This window comes from Galleria mellonella, unplaced genomic scaffold (assembly GCF_026898425.1).
Source record: "Galleria mellonella isolate WM207_F2 unplaced genomic scaffold, CSIRO_AGI_GalMel_v1 utg133, whole genome shotgun sequence".
Taxonomy (NCBI): Eukaryota; Metazoa; Arthropoda; class Insecta; order Lepidoptera; family Pyralidae; genus Galleria; species Galleria mellonella.
Window position 1 is genome coordinate 372,198 of NW_026441990.1, and position 26,178 is coordinate 398,375.

A 26,178-nucleotide genomic window follows, 5' to 3' on the forward strand; every position below is an offset into this window, starting at 1 on the left:
TCATAATGATAATAATAAAAACTCAAATAAATAATAATCACTTAGAATTCAGCATGATGGTTTCCAGGGGGGACCACGGGAAGGTCGACCTGGTTGGGTATATTGCTAGCAATAGAGCTCTTAGTCTCCATTACTAACAATCTCTTCTTCCCCAGCAATAGGGATTAACGTCCCTATTACGAACAATCCCTCTCTTCCCACCGCGTGGAGGTCGCTCTGATGCGATATACTGCTAGCCATTGCTAGGGCTGTTGCCCTAATAATCCCTTTCCCCTGGAGATTGTTGATAAAGGAGTCAAAACAGTCCCATTGCTAGCAATATAGGGTATATTGTTAGGGTGGGCACAAGTCATTCAGGGGTGGGCATGAAAAAAAAATGCTTATGTATGTTACCTGACGTATCTGGGTGCGGAGTGTGCGTACTGCGCGGGCGGGCTGATGGCACCCAGCTGCTCAGCCGGCGAGCCCTCGCCACTCATTACCGGCTCTGGCAACTCTATGTTTTGTGGACTCGAGTGGGAGCTCGCTGTGAAACGATCATAAAGTCACCACAATACCAATCTATTAATTTTTTTATTCAACTTAGAATGGCAAACAAGCTGACGGCCCACCTGATGGAAAGTGGTAATCGTCGCCTATAGACATGAGCAGTACCATGAACATAACAGAGTGTACTGTTTCGCCTATGATACCCCCCATGCGGCGCCATTCCTGAGGATTTAACGTGACGTCTCTGGTGTTAAAGACGTCCATAGGCTACAGTAAGCCCGTTTACCATCAGACGGGCCGGATCCTTGTTTGCCACTAAAGTAGTATAAAAAAAATATTATTATACACTATATCTTGAGTTTTCTAAGTGGTAAATTGGTGATAGAATAAGAATACCACTTGCAGTAACTATTTCGTAATATCTATCTTGTAGAAACCAGGAGAAAAAAGTAAAACAGAGCCTTACCAGAGAAAAAAAAATTCAGATAAAATAGTATGTGAAGTCATTTATCCAGAATAGTAGTAGTAGACTTATATCGCCATAGTCGTAGAATACTGACGGATCTATATATGTAATATTTGTCAGATCCGTCAGTATTCTATGATTATGACGATATTTAATTTGTTATGAGGAGACTCGTGCCTCAAATCAAGGCGTCATATCAAACTCTATTCTGCCGCGTTACTCGAATCTCTCTTATTTTACGCGTAAGTTACATGAATTACGCATCAAGTCGGCGTAAGTTTCAATTTTTAAGCTCCAATGTATATATGTATATGATGTCATTGTTTGATATTTTTTATTATTACATTAGATATTTATACCTTTATTCATAAAAACGTTAAACCTCTTATAAAGCTGTTACATTTCTTTGTAGCTGGTCACATTAAATGACCGATGTGAACAACGCACGATTACCTACCGCTGTTAAACAGCTAACTTAAAGCGAGTAGTCCCGTCACCGAGTACAAGAAATTGCACGTCAGACCTACCCACGTGTAATTGTAAATACTCTGATAATTTAAGATCATCTGTTCCACATTATTGGTGACCCCGACGTCGGGGACTACTCGCTTTAAGTTAGCTGTTTAACAGCGATAGGTAATCGTGCGTTGTTCATTTCGGTCATTTAATGCGACCAGCTACATCTTAAACTATCTTTGTCTCTTTCTTTTGTACTAAATCCTCAATTTGAACGAAAGTGACAAAACAGTGTAATAGTTAATTTAGTTTGTAGGAGGATTTAGTTTTTATCAATAACGAGGTTAATATGTAAAACACATATAATTTGATTATATGTTTTTTACATATATAATCAAATTATAATTTGGTAATATTAAACTTCAAACGCATTTTTCTGAAAATTATTTACACGACAGACATGATACGATAGCGTTACTTATATATTATGTAAAGAATCTAAGTACACATATACGTATATGCAATACTTACGTATAGAATACGCACTCTTAATAACAACTTCGCTAGGCCTCTGACGGGGTATGATGAACGACTCAGGGAAAAAGACCCGAGCATCTCCAAAACTCAACGGTCTGTTAATCTTTTCTCTATGATCTGGGTCCGATTTGTGCGCTTTAGAACCGGACGTCCCCGAGGATGACGTGCCGGAAAACGTTCCCGAGTATGTCCCCGAGTTGTGTTGTGACCGAACATGCTCCCGTTCGGGATAGGAATCTTTAAGGCGTCTCGTGTCAGCATAGATTTTGTGGGCTGAAATCATAAATTGACTAAGTCGGTTTTTTGTACTGTCGAAAATGATAAAAAATCAGAACCCATGTGTTAGAAGGTAGTGACCGTCATTTATATACCTGAGCAACAACATGTATACTTAAATATATGTAAATAAGTAAGTAATAAATAGTAAAACAGGGCAGGTAAAGTCGTTATCCGATATGCTACATCACAGGTTTTTTAAGTTTCGAAGGCGACTTCAAAATCTTTTATTTCAGACGGTGCTAACCCTACACGAGTAATACTTTTTACAAATCCTTGAAACTGTGTTTGCTATCTATTGGTGCCTTAACGGTTCAACCGATTATTGTGAATTTTGGCATACCTATATGTATGTAGTATTTGGCATAGGGAAGGACATAAGCTACTTTTTATCCAGGGTAATCAAATCAATCAATCTTAACTACACGGACGAGGTTGCGGGTAAAAACTAGTATTACAAAAATGATGTGAGTACTCACAAACGTAAGCAGGCGAGTAGACGTTCTCCCTACTGTCCGCGTGCTCCAAGAGCCGTCTTAACGTGTTCTGGAGTCCTTCGCCCGCGCTCACAGCCCGTCGTGTACTACTTATACTTCTTGTCGTTGCATCTGGAAGTTGTAAAAATTAGAAATAACAAATAAATTTTTTATGCAACTTAGAATTGCAAACAAGCTAATGGCCTACCTGGTAGAACCGTCATGGTAACCGTCGCCTATAAACATTAGTAGTACCATGGACATAACAGAGTATACTATTACCCTATGATGGGGTATCACGGGCGAAACAGTGTACTCTGTTATGTACTATGCGTTGTCATTCTTGAGGACTTAGGTGTTATTTCTCTGTACCCTGTCAATTCACTGCCATATTCCATCCTTCAAACTGAAACACAACCATGCAAGCACAACTGCTTCACGGTAGAAACATGAATTGGATAGAGGGGTCCAAGCAAACGACTTTTGTACAAAGTCTCCCTCTAATGCTGCCGTTTTATGATCCTTATCTGCCAAGAAAGTTGACAGTTGATTTAAAAATATGACCATTATGAGCCAACTCACAGGGGTTACAGCAAGCGTCGTTGTTGAGGGTTCCAGAGCTGACTAGGTGGCAGCCGCCCGCGGCTATTGCCTGACCTAGTCCGCTACTCATCTGGAAAGAAAAACATTTTAATTACGTACAGAAATGTTTAAGAATAGGGATATTAGAAGTAGAAGTAAGGCACTCCTAGTATTGCAGGCGTCCATAGGGTGACTTGTTTGCCACCTTTGCGATATAAAAACAACCAAGGAGCATTTATCTAAATCTATTCTGTTTAAGGATCATATGCGCAACACATGACTTTATTTTAAGTTACTGGGCATTCTTGATATATCTAGAATGCTATCCATGTCTATCTTCTATTTTACATATTGGTTAGAGCAATAAATAATAACCACTAGTCTTAAACTATTGCGTTGCCTGTTTATTTGAGATAAGTATCCCATATGTTAATTGAAGCCCTTTGGAGTTGGTATGTTACACAGAAAGGTCTCTGCTCGTACATCTTATTCCGCTAACAAATTTGTAAATTCCAAACTTACCCTCAACGGTAACTCTTGTTTCCGATCCAGCACGGTTTCGGACTTAACGTAAAATGCTTTGGTCTCTGCTAGCAGCTCGACGGCGGACTTGCGTTTTTGCTGCGGTTGCGGCGCGAGCGAGCGCGGTGCAGACATGCCGTCCTTCTTGCGAGGTAGCTTGAAGCTTGCGAACAGGGAGTCAGCCAATCGACGTCTGCGGTATAAGATATTAATGTTATGTTAATCACCACCAAAGACAATCATCATTCCCAACGGAAATTTGCAGAAATTCGACTGCTGTATCACTTACTGATTCCATCATTAAATAGGGAGAAATATGAGTGAGATATAGATACTAAAATTATTGGTTACCTCTTGTCATGTTATAAAGTTTAGTTAAAAAAGTTAGTTTTACAATCAAATGGATTATATTTTTTACTGCTCCATCGTAGTAATTATAAAAGCAATCAAAGTCAGAATGCAGAATTCTATGAAAGCAGTAGACACATATAACTAGAAATACATAGAGAACTATAAAAATAGTCAAATTGCTAAAATTCTGACGGATATATATAAATCAATTTCATAAATCAGAGTATGTAGAAGTACAAACTATTGTTTGGTTTATGTGTTGGAGAAATATTTGAACACATATGAGAGTACAAAATCCATTTTATGGTAAGGGGTCACTAACTACGGTAGTCGATTACTATCACCTAAGATATTAATCTTAGATGCTTCAAGCGCGGGAATTGCAAGAAGAAGACATTTAGTAACTGCACTCAATTTGTCATGGTATTGGTACCGTATTTATTTTGTTAAAATTGAAATCGATCAAAAATTACTCACCTTGGAGGTGACTCGAAGGATCTAGAAAATGAAGTCGCCGTGGCCACTCCCTCGAACTTCTTGCGGACCTCTTCGACTTTCGACCAGCCAGACTCAACGTTGAGCCGGCGGTTCAGCGGTAGGGTTTGTGACGCATGCTTGGCAAGCTCCTCCCTCGTCTTCTTTACAGACACTTCAGGGATGATGTCGCGGTGACGCACTCCGCGAGCCTCGTGGCATCGTTCGATGAACTGTTGGCGGCGAAGTGATAACGTCGCTGATGTCTGCCGACAGTCTTCCTCGTCCAGACATCTGAAATTTAAAAGCAGTCATCTATTTTATCTATTTATATATTTATAAATATATTTACCAGAAAAAGATTTGGTACAAAAGCCATCTGTCTGGGTGTCTCTGTCATATTAATGTTTCTGTCATAAAGCAGGTGAGATATGGCGTGGTGAAATTATTGTGAACAGAGGTATAAAACTGCAGTTCTCAGGAATAGCAACGCATGTAAGGCGATATGGGCATCTGTTAGCTAGCAACACTTAGATTATATTTTTATAATAGCAACATTTTTGTACTCTCTTTCTCACAACAGATGTTGATAGCAGTAAATATATATCTCCTTGTTTATTTTTCATATCCACCTCAGCGACCATAGTAACAAGATACTGTGCACAACAGAAGCTTCATATTTTTTTTGTTTTTAATGGGTGATAATGGAATGGTAACCCCATCCGTGCTAACAGTATACATCGGCGGGGCACCAGTGAAGGATGTTAGGTGAGGATGAAGCAGGTCAGTTAGCCCATCGTGACGAATTCAACAAGAATTGTTCACGATGGATTCCAAGGGGAACCACGTGGAGGTCGACCTAGTAGGGCATATTGCTAGCAATGGGGCTGTCAAACTCCATTGCTAACAATCCCTTTCCCCCCAGAAGCTTCATATTGTCACAATGCGTTCTGTGATATCCATGTCGCAGTTCATGTTTATGGGCAACGATTAGGTACCCGTCATTTTTTATCTTTAGGGGCGAAAGGAATTACTAGTAATGGAGATCTAATAGCCTCATTGCTAACAATATACTCTATCAGGTCGATTTCAATGGGATTCACCCTGGAAACCATTGCGGTTAATTCTTGTGAAATTTGTCGTGATGGGATAATTGGCCTGCTTTCATCTTCACCTATCATCATTGACAGGTGCCTCGCTAGCATATAACAATAACGCAGGTGGGGTTACCATACCATTATTATTTATAAAAAACAAAAACCACTTTACGTCAGGTGGATCGTAATCTTGTTTATTAGTCTAAGTATATTAAAAGAAAACGGAAGCTGAACTATTGCAACATTACAACGTTCAGCTAAAACTGCTGTAGATGATTTAAAATATTCAAGTGACTTGGTAAGGGTAGGTTTTATGCCTTTATATTTTCCATGTTATAAGCAATTACGACGCCAATTTCGAACAGATTTCGATAATTATTTTCACAACTGATTTGGTTCACTCCTACGTCAGTTCATTTTCGTCCATTTATTAATACATAGCATTAATTTTTATCTGGTTTTAAGGTTATTAATTATCTATAATAAAATATTCTACAATAACAATATTGCTTATAACGGCCAATGACTAAAAAGCGAACGAGCTGCGAGTAAAATGTATTTTGACTACATTAAAAGCACAACAACTCTGTTTCTTTATTATAATTTTTTTTTCTTTATCTTTTAAATAACTTTTGACCAATAGAGAATATGGTACAAAAGACGGACTTAATGCCACTAGCATTATCTACCTGTCAACCTTTGAGATGAACAGTGAATCAACAAACGCGGTACTTCATTATTGGAATAGGTAAAGAAAATATAAAACAAAAGAAATCTCTACGTTTTAGCGATAAAACCTTAGGCATAAATATGTAATACTCTTTTTTTTAATTCGCTCATAACAGCCGTTAACTGTCCACTGCTAAACATAGGTCTCCTCTATGAAGAAGGCTTTTTTTCGCCGCATAATAAAATTTCTGTTTTTCCAAAGGTTGACTGGGAGGGAATGCTATATAGTATTAAGTCCGCCTTTTGTACCAGACATTTTTTTTTTGTAATGTGGTCAATAAAGCATAAATAAATAAATAAAATAAATAAGGCTTTGCCAGTAGCGCCACGCTTAGATAGTCTTTGGTAACGCTTTAAAAGAGACGCTGCTGCCAATCTTTCGACCATTAAGTATCCCTTAGTCGCCTCTTACGACACCCACGGGAAAATTACTCTTGTCTTATCTACAGGCAATAGTTTTCATAAGATTTTTTGCCATTACATGTTTTATAAATATTATAAAGAGAAAAGATTTGTATTTTTGTGTGTATGTATGTTTGTAATGAATAAACTCAAAAACTAATTTTCCAATTAAAAAACATTCTTTCACCATTAGAAAGCTACATTCACCCTGAGTAAAATAGGCTATATTTATTGCTAGAAAAAATTAGGGATCATTACTAAAACTTTAGTAACGTAACTCGAGGTGTAAAAAAATGCTATAAAATATCTTTCGTCGCGTGCGCTGTGGAAACTTTTGGTGTGGTGATAGAACAAAAGTATGTTCTACAATATTGAAGAAAATATCATACAAAAAACTTCTCAATATTATATGTCCAACTATTATCATTATGTCACAATAATCACTTTTAAAAATGTTGTAGAAGTGTCCATCCGTACGAAGCCGGGACGGGCCGTTAGTGTTTTATAAAATAAATTACATTAGTACCTAGCGGGCTGCGCGAGGTGCGAACGGCACGGCTGGTAACAAGAGAGCGCTGCCATATCGGCGGTGCCGGGCGCTGGAGCCGTCGCCGACCCCGTTCATCATTCGATCACCGCCAGCGCCGCTAATCACCGCGATTAGGCCACGCGTAATTAATCTGTAACAAATAGAGGGCGCAATTAACACAACAGTTTTAATTGTTTTAATTACTGTAATACGGAATTACATAATACCTCGTATTAGAAATTTGCATTTTACAATTTTATTAATTACATCAAAATAGAAGGAGGTTCTGAATTCGATGGTATTTTTTATGTTTGCTACCTTATTACCTGTGTCAATTGTAAATCGATTCGATAGATCGATAAAGAAAACAAACAATGATAAAAAGTATCCTTTCTGGGACTTTACTGGACTCATAGAAATTTAATCAAAATCGGTACAGTGGTTATGAAATCAAAACAAAATGGTTTTGCCATAAATGAAGTTAACTCAACTTCAATTTTTAATTTTTAAGGTTTTATAGAACACGATCTTAATTCACATAAATAAATTTGTCAGTGCTAAAAAATATTTCCAAAAGGAAATTAGTAATATATAGTTTTATATATGGCATGTCCAAATTTTTTTATATTTTGACTATAAAAGTAAAAAAAATTGAACAGACTTCAAAAAGAAAGAAGGTATTTTTTATGTTTGTCATCTCATAACTCTATCAGTTATACATCGATCTGGAAAATTCCTTTTTGATCTGAAAGGATATACTTACACTTACTTACGGTCTCGTAGAAATTTTATCCAAATCGGTCCAGTAGTTAAGCTTTTAAAACAATATAATTGGTTTTGTCACAATGGAAATCAGTTCTTTTTTGTGGGGCACAATCTTTAATTATGCGAAACTGGAATATTAATTTTATGCAATAACCTTCTTCGGTTAGAAATAATCAGTGAAATAATTGACGTGAACCGACTCCGTTTCTCATCCGGAGTAGTCATGACAGTTATACAATATCAAACAAATTTCCGCTCAATGGTTTCCGCACTTTCGCTGCACGTGTTGTAATGTTTACAAAAACTTCATTATAATGGATCTGTTTATGGCAAAACAATGGGCAAATCGTAGATAACAGTTGTTAGGAGTCGTTAGATACACCTTATTGAGATTCACGCTTACCTTGCCTTACATAATAAGGCATAATTTACCGGTTTAGGTTATCGGTATTTTCATCGTTGGAGAGTTAGCCGGAAATTTAAATTAAACTTCTAAAGGTTGTTTGCTTGGGTATCTCTGTCCTATTCGTGTAACTGCCAGGAAGCAGATGTGCTTGCATGGCTATGTTTCTGTTGTAAATCGTCAATTATATAAAGTGATTATTATTTATTTTTTTATTTTTATTTTATCTTATCTTTATTTGGTCTCCTAACAATTGTTACACTGATAAGATTTAATATTAAAATTACTGTCTATTTATAGATAGATAGATAGATAGATAGATATATTGTTTATTTGTTTGTTACTAATCACACACAACATGTACATAAGAATAGATAATACATAAAACAACATAAGATTTATAAAATTGTGTTATTATGTGTGATCTGCAGCAATACAAAAAGGTCGAAGCTCAGCGTGTAACATTGTTCAAGGAACAAAACACTGATTTTCAGCTTTAACCCATTTGAGGGTACGTGAAAATAATAATTAAAATAAATATAAAATAAAAAGAGACAGACAACAGATATAAATATCACAATGAAGTAGCATAATGTCGGTATTAACTAGTATTTTTAAATACATTTTATAACCGACTTCAAAAAAAGGAGAAGGTTCTCAATTCACTTGTATTTTTTATGTTTGTTACTCAGAAAGTCCTTTTTTTATACAACTTAGAATGGCAAACAAGCTGACGGCCCACCTGTTGTCTGATTGTCTGTGCAGTGTGTGTATAATAAAAATAATGTAAATAGTTCAGAGTATAATTTGATATAATTTTAACTGAGTGGTAAGGATAAAGATTATACTTAGTGTACAATCATTTTAAAGGAAACACAGCATGCTAATTAACAAATAAACAATAATATGGTATAACAATCTCTTGAGGTATTTGATATAGGTACAGTTTTTTAAATTCAATAGATGATTGCTATATATAAAATATTCAATAGATTATTAGAAAGGAATAATTTATTCAGAGAGAATTTTGTATTTTTAATTAATTAATTTTTAATTTTATAATTATGTCCAAGTCTATATATCGAAATATTTCCAGCCAATATCAACAATTTCTGTTTAAACTGATGAGATAAAAATAAACATCGCTACAAAGAACATCTTAAAATTCATATCACTGATAGGAATTAACTGTGAACTTTAAAAAAGGGCGAGCACAAAAGTTTATATAGAAAGGTCGCAGTGTCACAGGTATTTCTGCCTCTCAATAATAAAAATCTGTGGTCGGAACAATTATTCGTTTGTTTACATTTTCATTAAATTCTATTAAAACTGACTATAATTTGGTTTGTTATATACTCGTACTCGTAGAGATATCTAGATCTAGATCGCTTTAAAAGAATTTTTTTTTAATAGGTGACAATGGAATTGTAACCCCGCTTGCGCTATCGGTATACGCTGGCAGGGCACCAGTGGGGGATGATAGGTGACGATGGAAGCAGGTCAGTTAGCCCATCGTGACGAATTTCACTAGAATCTACCACGATGGTTTCCAGGTGGAACCGCGTGGAGGTCGATCTGATCTGAAAACAGGCCAGTTAGCCCATCATGATGAATTCATCAGGAATTAACTGATAGTTTCCAGGTGGAACCACGAGAAGGTCGACCTGGTACTGGTACGACTGGAATATACCCAATATTGCTAGCAATGGGTTCATTAGACCTCATAACTAACAATCCCTTTCCCCCCAATCTAAAAGAAATTAGTAACTTATTGAAACATTTAAATAGACAACCAATATTTTATTCGTACTACTTACTATTACATCAGCACACTCTTTAGTTGGGTCAATTATAAATTTGTTTACATTTTTATTAAGTTCCATTGAAACAGACTATAGTGCTATATAATTCTAAATTAGACGTTAACCGTTATTTCTAATGATTATGTCCGTAACAATAGAATGCGCCATAGTTTGGTTATGAGGTCGTTTCACTCTAATACTTAATACGAACACATTTCATTTACTAATTATACTATGTAAGCATTAATTAAAAATATGTGGAACATACTTTATTATTTTGTCTTATTTTTCATACAACTTGGAACAGTAAAGTAAATCTATTTTTAAAAGAAGACTTGAATTACTTGTTGGGTCAACAAAACCAGCTCTAGTTATAAATTACCCAACTGTTTCTACATCTCATAATGCATATATTTTTATAGTTTTAATATATATATGTATATCATATATTAATATATGTTAAAAGTAATGATTATGTATTATGTGTAAGTCTTAGATTATATAGATAGAGTATCTGTATAGAAATGCTTCGAAAAAACGTGTCAACATTTTCATACAATTTTACGTGATAAATAGTTTTGAGTGATTCCTTTATAACTCCTATATTTATATTGTCTTATAATTCCCGCATCTTTTTAATGTGTAAACACTCATTTAATTAATTAAATAATACGTTTAAATACATTTTATGTGTAAGTATACCTATAGAACATTGATAAAAAACGAGTGAGTTAATTTGACAATTAGTTGACAAAAAGTGGACCCGTTTTTGAGGCTCGATGCTCTATTTATATAATCTAAGGTGTATATATATACCTTAATATGTTATAATATTTATATCAAATTTTTTTCACCACTGCCCTTTATATGCTTTATGTCTTTACCTAATGGTTAGCTGATAGAGAATGCCGAATGGCATTAGGCTCGCCACTCATACAAAGTTCTATTTTGCAATAAATAAATAAATAAAGAGCGAGAGAATTACAATTTTTTGTGAAGAAAAATAGTAACAGTTATTTATAAACACGCTGTACATATGGTCTCTATAGCTCAGTCAACATAGTACATACTGTTATACCCTTCAAATCGAGAGCTGAATTAAAGTGTCTCGTATGTTAAGAGCATTCATAATGAAGTGTGGCTATTTTAAAAAACAATTGAACATTTTTCAATGTTTATAATGGATTATTTAAAAGAAAAAGTGCTTTGCTAGCTTACAAAACATTAATAATATAATAATATTTTTATTAAGGTGTCACTGAAAAATATGTGACTAAAAATTCTAAAGCAAAATATAAAGTAAATGTTGAACGTAATTACGCAGAGCAAGCTTTATTCCGCTGACCATGTTGCAAAGCAGGAACCAGAGAGGGTTTTAAAAAATACAATCTACCATAAACTAATACATACTTAGTCTATGTTACAAGTCACAGATTATGAATAGTGTTCACAGTTAACAAATGTAAAGTTCTTAGTGGTACATTTATATGCAATATATAATATGATTAACGTCTTAGTTCTCTAGCGGAACACTTTTTAAACAATCAGTCAGAAACATTGAAAAATGTTTAGGAAAAATCTTACATTATTTTTTAATGTTCGCAGATAATTGTGACGTTGCAATTCTTTGTTAAGTAAAAGTAATTACCGTGGTCGACACGTGTAATAAATTGCATTCAAGTCTGTTCAGTGTGATTGAGCATCACATATGATGCGCAATCTTGATGATGATGATCTTTACGAACTTTTAATAATACATATTTAATTTTTTTCCATTTTCCAATTTCCAATCATACGGGCCAAATTATGCACAATCATTTCATATTTTTCACAAAAATATTTCAAATTTCATACTTTCTCTTTAGTAGGTAGTAACAAGATGAAAATAAAACCATGAAAGTGAAAATATTTTCCTTTAATTCAGTTCGCAATTGAAAAAGGTAACATGTACAAAAAGGCAGTTAAATACGTTATATCATGGATGTCAAATTAATATAAAATAAATAAATTAAACATACAATAAGATAAAATATTTTTTTTTACACACAAAAAAATGTAAATAACTGGCGCAAAATGATGCACTCATTGTGCATGTGTGACTTCATTAAAAAATGTCATAATAGCGTATAATTAGATATCAAGTCTGGTTCCAAAGAAAAACTTAATGCCAAGAACACTTTCATTTTCTCGTGGCTAGACAACTTTCTAGACTTGTCTATTTAATATTAGATATGTAATAAATGTAACTGACGTGCATTAGATACCTACCAATCATATTATTTTGCTAATATAATAAAATTGGAACTAGACGACGTTTACACATAGTAAATATTTAAGGAAAAATTAATAGAAGGGGTCTTAACAACAGCAGTAGATGTCAAAATAGCATTTTTTTAGAAATCGTTCAGGAATATTAAAAGAACTTTAATTAATTTTAAAAATAGACGTTGCCAATTGCCTCAGTTAGGGTCTTGCGTTGGTTACTTTGTCAAAATTGTATTTCTTTTTATATATAAAATATCTTTAATCACTTATTTGTAATTGTATGTGTATATGATTGTTTATATGTACATATATAATGGTATATGTGTATTTTGCCGTGTGGTCCCGGCATAGAATAGGCCACCTCTTCTTTTCCCGTGGGTGTCGTAAAAGGCGAGTAAGGGAGGGCGAGAGACGTGCAGCAGTGCCCTCTTAAAACATATCCTAAACCTAACTGCGGTTACCAATACGCCTGCCAAGCATGGCAAAACCCCCTAAGGGGAGGCTTATATCCAGCAGTTACCAGTCAAAGGCTGATGTGATATGACTTATTTGTAAATGCAGTGAGTGGCTCATGTCTTAGAACATAATTAGTAGTACCGCATTCGAGTATTCTGACACTTCCCTATGGTTGACTGGGAGAGAATGCTTTTAGCATTAAGTCCGCCATGTACACATATTTGTACTAATGAATAAATAAATAAATAATGACTCTAAAATAGAAACAATAAAATATATACATTATCTTACTTACCTATTATCTGTAATAGTGTAATGCAATTAGGATTAGATAATGTGATTAATCCATTATTATTTCATCCATTATAAATTTCTGTTAAACCTTATTCAAACAGTCACATTAAAACTTTTTTTTATAAAACTTCACATTTATAATATTAATAGAAGTAAGACAATTTAATCACTATATACTAGATATTATAAATACTATATTTCAATAACATAATTATATGTTAAGTTGTATGTCAATTAAAAGAAAAAAAACACCAAAATACCGAGTATTTCTAACCTCGTAAGTAATTACCGGTTGATTGCATTTGAGTTGCAATTATCAACAATCACTGTTCTAAGTATTATACATGCATTGACATAAAAATGTGTGATATACGATATAAAGTGTTAGATTACGTTTGCGAATTACATATAATATGACGTGTAAGCGTAAGAATATAGGTGTAGCATTATATCACGCCACATTTTGTGGTGTTAAAATAGGAATTTTATTGTAAAAGCATTATTTGGTATCAAATAACGTAGGTACATGTTTAAATAATCCTATTTATTTATTTTATTAATTAAACAAAATATTTTGCATACAGTGTTTTCTTTTTTCTACTTGGCTATATTTTGTAGACACTATAACTTCTTTTTTATTAAAATTAAATAATAATAAGTAAATCGAAAAAAGAGTAAAAAGGTAATATAATTGACTAATGGCAATAATAATTGATAACGTATTAGTTATTATTTTGATTATGCATTTTTATACGGTCGCCAACGCGCAGGCGACACTCCTAGTGTTGCAAGCGTCCATACGCTATCGTTTAACCGTTTACCATCAGACGGGCTGTATGCTTGATTGCCAATTTGTGGTATAAAAAACTTATTAATAACTAAGTAGTCCTTGTTTTCTTAAGAAAAAGACAATAAGGAATAATAATAATAATAATATTTATTTAAGAAAGATACAGTTGCATAAGGTACAATTTACAATTTTTACAATTTATATTCAACGAGGAAATATCTGCATTACCATCAGTCCTCATCGGACAAAATAATCTTATTCTATTATGAAAACAAGCTTAACAAAATAGTCCACTAAATAAAACATAATAATAAACAAATCTACTTTAATACTAATTCATAATTACACTAACTGACTATGCAATTAAATATTGTAAATAAAAATTGAATCATTAAAATCGGTTCAGTATTGAAGTAGGTACAAAAAAACACTCGAATTGAGAACTCTCAATTTTGAAATCGGTCAAAATAAATTACAAATATCGCATGCATCGACATTTCATAATCATTTTCCTAGACATCAAGTATAACATATTTACTCGTCTTATCAATGATGTCAATTTTACATGTCGACTTATGACATTGTGAACCTTTGGTACAATTTGAAACTTTATATCCATAACGTGAGGTTTAATTTTCTATGATTTATGCACGCCCTGAATGATATATGTGGCCATCAGTGACAGTATCTCGTACTTGAATGCTGCAAATGAATTACACATGTGCAGTGTTGTGCAAGATTTGATATCTCTTCACAAATGACGCTGTATCTACTGCTTATAGTTGATATTATTATAGTTTGTTAATGAGAAAATAACCATGTTTTGTTGGAATTCATCAAACTACTCATATTACAGGAACACTCTGTAGATAAAATTATTATACCTACTACTGTTGTAAATAACAAGTGATTTATTTTATTCATTTGATTTAATTATACACTATATGTTTTAAATTTTATGATCTGATACTGCTTAGTAGTTTGTATTCACACAAATTCATTATTTATGTAATTCAACTTTTCGAAAAACACAACAGCTGAGTTTATTGTCCGTTCTGCTTGACTGAAATTGGGTTTCGAGCAGGCGGAAATGAAAAAGAAATGTCAAAAATTGATAATTATTCGTAAATCATTAAAAAAAATTTGAAGAAGGTTGTTGTTGATAATGAAAGCTTTTTTATGTCAAAAATATAATAAAGTAGATAGATATATAGACAGTTTATTTGCATTACTTACAGCACACAAACAGACATAGATAGACATGCATAGTGGAAAAAGATAAAAGAATACATATACAAAATATAAAAAAAAAAATGCATAAAAGAACTAACAATTTTCCCCTTCATGCGTGTGTCACAGTAACACAAAATGGTCACAATTCAGCTTATTGCTTTGCCTTCAAAAGTGAAAACACTGATATTCTGTTGTGGCCAAAAGCCAGCTGCGAAATTTCTTAGAAAAAATAAAAAAGTACTTAGTGCTGAATAAAAGTATAGCCTGCAAGGAGTGTCATATGCGCATGTTAACAAACTTCATGTTAGTTTCTAAGAAAAACCTCTACAGAAACCCTCACTCCACGGACTGAGGGTTTGCGATAGGGAAATGTTTCAGAAAATTTTATGTAATGTTGAATTGAAATATTGATTTTGAAGTTTTCCCTTGATGTTAGCAATTGAAGTTATGGCAGCCCTATAGTGTTTGTACCGGAAGGACGAAGGTCGGAATACAAAATAATTTATGATTCTTCCTACATACAAATGGGGCATCTACGTGATCTATTTAATAACGCGTAAGGTACAAAAATATTTTCATATCTATACTGTTGTTGAAAGATGTTCAGTTCCACAAATACTATCTGTTGAAGAAAAAATTTTTATGCAATAAATTAATATTCCATTTCACCTGATAAATAAATAAATAAAACCTTTTTACTTCCATAGGTATATACTCATAATTTACAATTAAATTCATTAGTATAATGTAATTTTAATTAATTATTATTTAGATATTATAATTAAATAAATATATATAGACATAAATAAATATAAATACATGTCTCTAAAATTATCTAGTATTTATTTTCATTAATCTTTCATAAAATTTTGTTTTATATTTACGTAAAGTAAAAGCAGTGTTTGTCGTCTATACAAGTGAATTGAAATCTATAGCGTAAAACTATACAGACAGAAATATCGTGAAAAATATGTTGCGTTTTTTATACCACAATGGTGGTAAACAAGCAAACAGTCCATCTGATGGTAAATGGCCACTGTAGCTTATGGACGTCTGCAACACCCCGAAAAACCTTAATATATCCTTTTTGAAGAGCCCAAACTATAGCTTTTACGTCGATGTAGCTTCTCGTATAATAAGTATTTTAACAGCTGAATGCGTCGTATTTTAAATCATTTTTATTTTTGAATCATACTTCTTTGATGACTCCATTCAAAGTAATGATTTCTATTTTGTCCTGTAGTTATGAATATCACATCACACCTTTTAAACCAAAAGATAGCCAGGCAAGCTGCTTAGCGGTCGTAACATGGGTGGTACAGAGATATCAAAGCAGACGACTTTGTACAAAAGTCGATTGCTTGGGTACCTCTGTCCCATTCGTGTTTCAACCGTGAAGCAATTGTGTTTGCATAACTGTGTTTCGGTTTGAAGGGTGAGATATGGCGTGAATTTACTGGGTACAGAGGAATAACACCTGAGTCCTCAGGAATGGTAACGCATGGGGGGTATCATGGGCGAAATAGTATACTCTGTTATGTCCATGGTACTGCTCATGTCTATAGGCGACGGTTACCACTTTCCATCAGGTGGGCCGTCAGCTTGTTTGCCATTCTAAGTTGTATAAAAAAAAGACAACTTTTGTATAAAGTCTGCCTTTTGTTTTTTCCTTCTAAAGTTCAGTTACATGAATACACGCATTATTGTTTCGAGTCGCTATACATTTTTGTTTAAAAGCCTGGAAGCGGAGTACCACTTTATTTTACATTTTCCTTTTGTTTCCAGTCAATAAGTATACTGACTGGAAAATTGTACCTGCTATTCGAGCACATCGATTGATAGACCCTGGAAATGATTACTATTCACAATAGTTCAAAGAGAAATAGAAGTTCAATAGGTTCAGTATTTTAAAATTATTAAATAACATTTATATTTAGAATACATATTGTGAAGTTACGCCTTCAAATATTCCTTGTTAGGTTATTATATTATGTACCTACTCGTAATGTACGTATAATCACAGCTTGAAATTCTCTAAATCAACCTAATCGAATAGAGAATAATCGAATAATTTCTCATTAAAATTAACTGTATTTACTATTATATAAATGGTGCAATAAACTGTAAAATAAATAAATAAATAATCGAATCTAGGTGCTCACGTAAAGCAATGTACCTATCTAACTACTGAGGGCCTACCATAAATATTTTTAACTACTGAGGGCCTACCATAATATTTTATAGCCAAACAACTCTGAAATTTCGAAAAATATTTCATGGTAGGCCCTCAGTAGTTAGATAGGTACATTGCTTTTGATTTTTTAAACAGAAATTTGACGTTAAAATTACATAATGTACATGCCGTTTGGAAATATTAAAAATGTTAAAATATTGTTCCTTTGGACTTTTATAAGAGGATGTATGACGAACGAAATGTTAAATTCCATTTATTGATCCGATTTTGGTATAAACAAAAACACGAAATTGAGTCCGAAATTTCATTTCATGGTAGACCCGCTGATCTACAAAGCTCGATAACAGCAAATTGCATAGACTTATTGTTTATTGAATATTAATCATAAAAAGTGTATAGTGTATAAGAAGTATGTTGCTAATTTATCTAGGACATTGTCCACTCCATAAATCTCATTCTAATCCATCCACGAGACTGAGTAACGACGTAAACATTATTTGCATGTTTTTTACACGAGTAGTTTTAGTTTTACCTATTTTTTTTTTAATGGATGATAATGGAATGGTAACCCCGCCTGCGCTAACGGTATACGTTGGCGGGGCACCAGTGATAGACGATAGGTGAGCATGAAAAGGCAGGTCAGTTAGCCCATTGTGATGTATACACTTGGAATTCAGCACGATGGTTTCCAGGGGAGACCACGGGGAGGTCGACCTTGTTAGTAACTGATAATCCGCATTACTAACAATCCCTTCTCCCCCTAGTAGCTAGTACCTATTGGATATAAGTATTACGCTAAATACTCGTAGTTACCGCCTTTTTCTTTTTTCCTCTATCCAAAGGTTGTCTAGAGGAGATTGCTTTAGCAATAAGACCACCTTTTGTACTTCATATGTATACATATACTGTTGTGTATTATTCTTTAAGTGGTGCAATAAAGAGTAAATAAACAAATAAAACGATCTTTACAAACTTTCACATTTATAATATTAGTAATAAAACATAAAAATAATGAAAGTACTTATCGTTAAATGTAAATAAAAATTTGTTTATGAACAGTAAAACGAATGTTGTATAAAAATATACCAACATGCATTAAGGGGAAATGGTTTATATTCTATAATATAACATTACCTACATAGGAAGTGGAACGTGAATTATACACGTACTTATACTCAGATTTAACACTTAGGTGAATGCACTTCTTGTAAATATATTTAAAAGATTACTTGCTGGTTAGGTTTTTTTATGGGTAAAAATGGTAAGGTAACCCCGCCTGCGCTAACGGGATAAGCTGGCGGAGCACCAGTGAAGGGTGATAGATGAGAATGAAAACAGGCCAGTTAGCCCATCATGATAAATTCATCAGGAATTAACCATGATAGTTTCCAGAGGGAACCGCGAGGGGGTCGACCTGGTTGGGTATATTGCTAGCAATGGGATTCTCAGTCTCCATTACTAACAATCCCTTTCCCCCCTGCTGGTTAGGTTAGGTTAGGTTAGCGTTAGGGGTGTCCTGTAGAAATCTGTCCGATTCTAGAATAAGGGCATACGGATATGCGACCCCGGCCTCCCGAGCCGTTGCAGTGTCCCAGTTCTTTCCGAAACTGCAGTGTCCCCGCTTTCCTTTCCCACATAAGTCCTTTATTCCGCTTATTTACCATTTTCTTTACGCATTTCCAACGTTCCTTTCCTTTTTTCCTCAATCCTTTCCTCCATAGCGTATGTGGCGGAAACCACCAACAAATGCATTCCCAAAGAGGGTTGACGTTAGACAGCCGGCCGGTCGTAAAGCTATAAGCTAAAAAGATTTGGCTTATAGTTTTTAATATGAATAAAAAAAAAACATATTACGCCGACCCCAAATAATAATTCGGAAAAGGGTACGAAGATGATGATTTACTGGTTAGTAGATTTAAACTATTTTGTTTAATTCCGCTACTATTAGTATGGGTGCGATTGCCAACATTTAAAACATTTTATTTTGTCGCATGCATACTAAGGTAGCGGAATGAAATGAATGGAAAAAATTAAAAAAAAACAAAAAAGTTCAAATAGACTAACCAGTGAAATTCCGCAAAATAACATCTAGTTCAGTAAAAAAATAATTTCTTTACTATTTATCAAATAAGAGATATTATGAGTGGTAAGAATCTGGTAGAGTTTGTTATGGCACTCAATCTCCTATAAAGAAATACTTTGTATATATATTAATTAACCAAGATAAAATCTATTTCACATGAAAAAGGAGGCAGTTCTCTGTATTTATTTCTTGTTTAATGTATGCAAGCAATATTGGCGTAAATTCTGAAGTTAAACTAAATTTTAGCAATATTTTTTATTCAATCAGACTGATTGATTGTGTTGATTCCATATTGTTATTATATCAACCTTTAACTGTTCATTGCTAAACAGAGGCCTCCCACATAAGGGTGGTTTGCCAGTAATTTCCACGCTTAGCAGGCGGGTTGGCAACCGCGACCAGGCTTAGTTTTTTTTTTTAATTTCATATTTGTTTTATTACAATTAAGTTGAAAATTTAAGTTTTTATGAAGATGAAATTTTCAATGGCCTGCAATTATTCCACGAAACACGAGCCATACAAAAAGAGTTTACTTTTTGTAACTAATTCTCTATAACCATCAACGCCTGTGATATATATATATATATATATATATATATATATCTATATATATATATATTTAAGCTGATACTGGCTGGATTCAAAACTTATGAAATCTGAGCACTATAAAAATTTAAATTTTTAATTCTAATTTTCAACAATAATCGAAAGAAACAAGTTTCATCAGCAATTGACTGAAGCTTATAAATCTTGGGCTTGGACTTTACAAAGAACAAAATAACATTTGTTTATTAAGCTTTTATTGTACCAAAGACAATAAAGTGATTCTTCTTTAGAATACTAAATAACAAATTGATCTCATTAAATACTTCTGTGTTATTTTATAACACAATGAACTCACAGATCAAGATGTAGCAAGAGATTTAAGAATCTAAAAATAGTGTGTCTCTCACAACATCGTAAAAGTCGTGACTGAGTGAGCAATAGAGAGGGAAGAACACCAAGTAACGGGCAGAGAGCCGATGTTGATAAATGAATGGACATAGATCGATATCAATGGGAAGGCGTGAGTCCGTCTTCGGTGCGAGGATTAGACGGTAGCGGGTTAGAATATTCGTTTTTCTTTTTAGTAATTATATAAAGAAAATTGGTGACGTAGAACACTTAGTGAAACTAATAGTAACGTGGGTCTAAAAATGAGAAAAATTTAGAACTTTTCATATCTACTAACAGAACAGTAGGATATAGGCTTAAATTTGTTTATTGCATACACAGATATATACGATATAAGTACCTCGCCTATAAGTGAAAATAATTCTGCACTACTAATTTACTTGCGGTGATGTTGCAAAAGCTAACGAATATGTTCCACATCAAACTCTACTATGTACCTGTAATATTATTGAATGAATGAATAAATGAGTATACTTTATTTGCTTTATACAATATAGGAAATAAACAAGACAATTTACAAACATAACGATACAATTGTATAAGTACAGTAAGGCGGTCTTATTGCTGAGAGCAATCTTTTCAAGACAACCTTAAGGTAATGGAGTAATTGTTGTACAAGTAGGTATAATAGTGCTTTATAATTAAAAAAGCATCTTTTGCAGATTAAAAATATATAAAAATTATATACATATATACACACATATATACACAATCACATACATATACATATCAATCAAACAAAATTATATAATCCCATGCATATATGTTAAATATGTACCCAATACTAGGATACATATTAATAATTATAGGCATAAGGAAAACAAACTATCATAAAATAAATAATTATATAAATACATAAATAAAGAATGCCAATTATTTAAATGAAGAAAAAATCAGATAGAGAAAAGATAATCTTTATTATTTTTATCAATACTAATTTATTTTTTACATAAATCTCTTTTAAGCCCTAAATGAGCCATGTTGCTTGTTTGTATTATATGTTAAATATTTTTATTTATGGTAAATGCACTGATTATGTGTTATATTGATTGTATTCATACAAAATTTTACTTTTGTATGATCAGAATCTCTTACACACTTTTCTTTAAATCAGCTCTTCTTTTGAAAAATTACTGGTAAAACATGCAAACGCGAAGTAAATGCAAAAGCGACATCTATTTTAGTTTATATATGTGTAATTATAATGGAAATTTGATTTCGCTGCAGTCTATGTTTTAGACCATACCATAATCAATGTTCCCGTTGTGTTCCACGCGTGGGAGTGGGTCGCGGCTCTATTGATGAACAGACGTTACATACGTATGCCCGTAATATTGTAATACTTTTAGTATTATATTAACATTTTGTATAAGTTTACTTGTCAGACTCGATTATTTTGTTATATTGATAATCCTACTTCTTGCTAAATAAATAGGAACGTTTGTCAAGATGTTTCTATATTTGGGTGTAACTTGTTCGTTTAAACGACTATAAGAACTTAACCTACTTTATATATATAATATAACCTACTTTAATAGTAGGTTATTTAATCCAATATACATTGAATTTTTTATAGAGGAAAGCAAGGGATATCCTAGTAGCAAATTATATGTGTTACAAATATATTTTCAGCGAAAAATCACATTTAATACGAGAGAAACCCCCAAAAATGTTAATATATTGAGAATCTCCTTCTTCAGAATAAAACTTTTACCTAGTAGGTAAAAGTTACCTACTACTGCTACGATAATATTTACTTTTTTATTTTTAAAACACAACATTTTTTATAAGATAAATGTACCTAAAACAATATTAGTAAATATATTATTTAAATAAATAATTATTTATTATATTCTTTATTACACTTGGAAAAGAAGATATAGCGATTAGTTTAACAAATTATTAGCAAGGATGGGCTTATCTCCGTAAGAGATTTCTTCCAGCTGATCCAGTGCAGTAAGAGAAAAAAATGATTAGCGGGTAATCTAATGCAGGAAAGATACAAAAAAGGAACGTAATTTAATTTTTAGATAATTACTTATTTACAATAATAAATATGAATATAATAACAATTTGTACGTTATAACTACGAAGGAAAGTGATTGAAATAGATTTATTAATATCGTAAAGAAGTGTAACCCAAACAATACTCAACGGAAGATACAATATTATAGTAATTTATTAAAATGTCCTAATTAAAAGGACCTCATTTTTCCTTTGTATACTCTATTATAAAATCACAAGGTTCAAAATGGAATGGAATAGGCATGTTACAAAGACCTATTTAATTGATTTTTAAGGGATCTGTTTCGGGGAGGGAATTCTCCTAAATAAAAATTTAATGAGCATCAATAATCATAAATTAAGACAACTAGTTTGTCTAATTTTGGCTACGTTTCGTTATATGAATCTTTTTATAGCGCATTTCATTGCCGTTCCCGCCCACAAATTAGAATTATATGGTATGAACATTAAAAGTTAGAGAAACATTTATAAAAAAATTGGTTCTAGGCATTACAATGTTCCAATTAAAAACGGTCAGCTGACTGTTGGCTGATGCGTTGTTTTTTCATACTGAAATCTGATATTAATAATAATATTTTATGATAAATATAAACAAATAACGATCCAATATGTGGAATCAAAGTCATCAATAACAAAATCAATACGATTATACCTTATGAAAAAATGAAAAGCCATTTTTTTAAAAAGTTTCATCTGGAATATATAATCTTAATAGATACATTTAATTTAAACATACACATACTTATAAGAGAATTCTTTTTAGACTTTTAGACCTTATTCCTATTATATGGAAAAAACAATATTTAATTACCAATTTTGGGAATTATTACTTTAAATTTTAATATCAGAAAACTATTTCCTTTCCAGATAGTACTGATTTAGAATGCCCATCTACATTATAAAATGTGTTATTTATTTATTAATTACTATAGATGCATTGCACATTATGATAAAATATATTATTTTTTATACAACTTAGAATGGCAAACAAGCTGACGGCCCACCTGATGGAAAGTGGTAACCGTCGCCTATAGACATGAGCAGTACCATGGACATAACAGAGTATACTGTTTCGCCCATGATACCCTCCATGCGTTGCCATTCCTGAGGACTCAGATGTTATTCCTCTGTACCCAGTAAATTCACGCTATATCCCACCCTTCAAACCGAAACACAGCCATGCAAACAACTGCTTCACGGTTTAAACACGAATGGGACAGAGGTACCCAAGCAATCGGCTTTTGTACAAAGTCTCCCTCTGGTAAAATATAATATGATAAAATATCTTACAAACATTACAAAATACGACATAATATGCATCTATTATTAGACATAACAACCTGGGGAGAGAGGCAGACATTATATTAATTTATCCTTTAGATATTCGTCAATAGATTAGGTTTTTTTTTTTTAAATTAGAAGCTGTTATAACATGCTGATAAATTTGTTTTACTTATTTTCTATTTTTAAGTTATTTGGCAATTTATGTTCTATTGTTATATAGTTATTGAAAAAAAAAACCGCTAAATTCCAGAAACTTTCAACAGCAAAACAACAATTATAACCTTAGATACAAAGTGAATTTAATTGTCTGTCTACTCTAATTTCACTGACGTCGGCACACGTGGTATTAATTATGATATAAAATCGTAAAATTAATGGTGTTATTTGAGCCAAGGTAAATTTAGCCATTTTGTATTTGGAAAATATCATTTTCACTCGCGAAACAGGTTTTAATGGCCAGTGTTTTAAAACGGTCAACTTTGAACCTTTTTAGACCCATATTAAAGCGACAATTTTTAACTTTATTGTCTATACATATTTTGCTATACATTTATCAATTTTGAGCCTATTTTTTTAACGGATGAAAATAATATACTAACCATATCTGCATTATCGGTATACGTTGGCAGGATACCAGTGAGGGATGACAGATGAGGATGAAAGCAGGTCAGTTGGCTGATCGTGACGAATTTAATAATCTGCCACGATAATTTCTAGAGGACACCGCGTGGAAGTCGTCATGATAGGGTAAATTATTTGTTAAAAGGCTGTTAAACCCCATTACTTAAGATTGTTAGGTAAAAACGGGGAAAGGGATTCTTTCCCCTATTTTTGAGCATATTTATACTCAACAGAGGTAAAGTTCATACAAAATTCGTTTGCTTGGGTACCTCTGTCCCATTCGTGTTTCTGCCGTGAAACAGTTATGTGTATATATGTAGTTGTTTCGTTTTTTTTTTTAATGGGTGATAATGGAATGGAAGCCATGCCTGCGCTAACGGTATACGTTGGCGGGGCACCAGTGATTCAATTAGGCTGTCGTGATGAATACATCTGGATTTCAGCACAATGGATTCCAGGGGGGACCACGTGGAGGTCGACCTGACAGGGTATATGGGACTGGTAGTCCGCATTACTAGCAATCCTTTCCCCCTGTTTTTTGGTTTGAAAAGTGGTATATAGTATAAGTATGGGAACTATCTGCACCTACTTATCTAAAGGGGTCGTTCTATACAGCATTTGTTTATATGGAGTCACAACTCAAGTTCATTCATTTAATGGCCGATTGGTTATAACGTCAGCTTGGATAAATATTAGAAATGTATTAATACTATTATATATTGACACATCGATTAAACAGTTTACGTTATTTATATTTCTCACTAAATATCACTAGTTTTCGACACGATTGTTTATTTAGACAAACATATTTATTAATGGGCTATCAACTGTGTAGATAGGTACTTTACATTTACATTGTTGGAGATAGGGTTGTTACATAACATTAAATATAAAAAAAAGATTTTAAAAAAATTGTATGTACATTACTTTGATGGACAGTATAAATACTCATATTTATTTATATTTTTTTTTGTTTCAATTAAAACATGTATATTTATAATTTTGTTTTAACAAAAAAAATTGTTATACTGAAAAATGTAATTGAGAGTTATAACTCTGTCAATAGTAGTAGTAGCACAATAAATCGACTTGGAAAATTATTTTTTCGATTTTCGATTTATTTATCAATCGATTATTACAGAATTGTCACACAGAAATTCCATAATAATCGATTCAATAGTTTAATTTAAAATCAAATTAACTAGTTTTGTCATAGTTGAGGTAATTTTTTTAATTCAATCGCAATTTTTTTTTTAATTTATTCATTAGTACAAATATGTATACATGGCGGACTTAATGCTAAAAGCATTCTCTCCCAGTCTACCATAGGGAAGTGTCAGAATACTCGAATGCGGTATTAGTAATTATTGATATACATGCATACTAAAATTACATATATAAACGAATAAATATATATAAATAACTAATATACTTACACACATATGACATATACTATATTATACACGAAATTGACAATAATATAAAGTACTTACTGCTCGAATAAAATAAAAAAGTAAAACTATCTTATAAATAAAAACTTGCACTGTTTCCGAACATAATACGGATATCTCTGAGTAGAGCTGTAGATAGTTTTATTAAATATACATGAAACGCTGTTTCCGT

At 32.7% G+C, this 26,178-nt stretch overlaps 1 protein-coding gene across 2 annotated transcripts in view; it reads right to left on the reverse strand.

The window, feature by feature from the left end:
• Nucleotides 1-26,178, reverse strand: part of LOC113511161 (serine/arginine repetitive matrix protein 1) — a 94,246-nt gene that overhangs the window by 14,249 nt on the left and 53,819 nt on the right. The window contains exons 2-8 of one of the 2 annotated variants that reach the window (XM_031912059.2): nucleotides 7,384-7,537; nucleotides 4,633-4,923; nucleotides 3,805-3,997; nucleotides 3,283-3,373; nucleotides 2,704-2,832; nucleotides 1,958-2,221; nucleotides 394-526 (exon numbers count right to left, since the gene is read on the reverse strand). In XM_031912059.2, coding sequence (XP_031767919.1) covers nucleotides 394-526; nucleotides 1,958-2,221; nucleotides 2,704-2,832; nucleotides 3,283-3,373; nucleotides 3,805-3,997; nucleotides 4,633-4,923; nucleotides 7,384-7,439 — 1,157 coding nt within the window. In that variant the 5' untranslated portion in view covers nucleotides 7,440-7,537. Of the gene's footprint in view, nucleotides 1-393; nucleotides 527-1,942; nucleotides 2,222-2,703; nucleotides 2,833-3,282; nucleotides 3,374-3,804; nucleotides 3,998-4,632; nucleotides 4,924-7,383; nucleotides 7,538-26,178 lie in introns of both variants that reach the window. The other variant, XM_026894770.3, reaches the window with a different exon arrangement.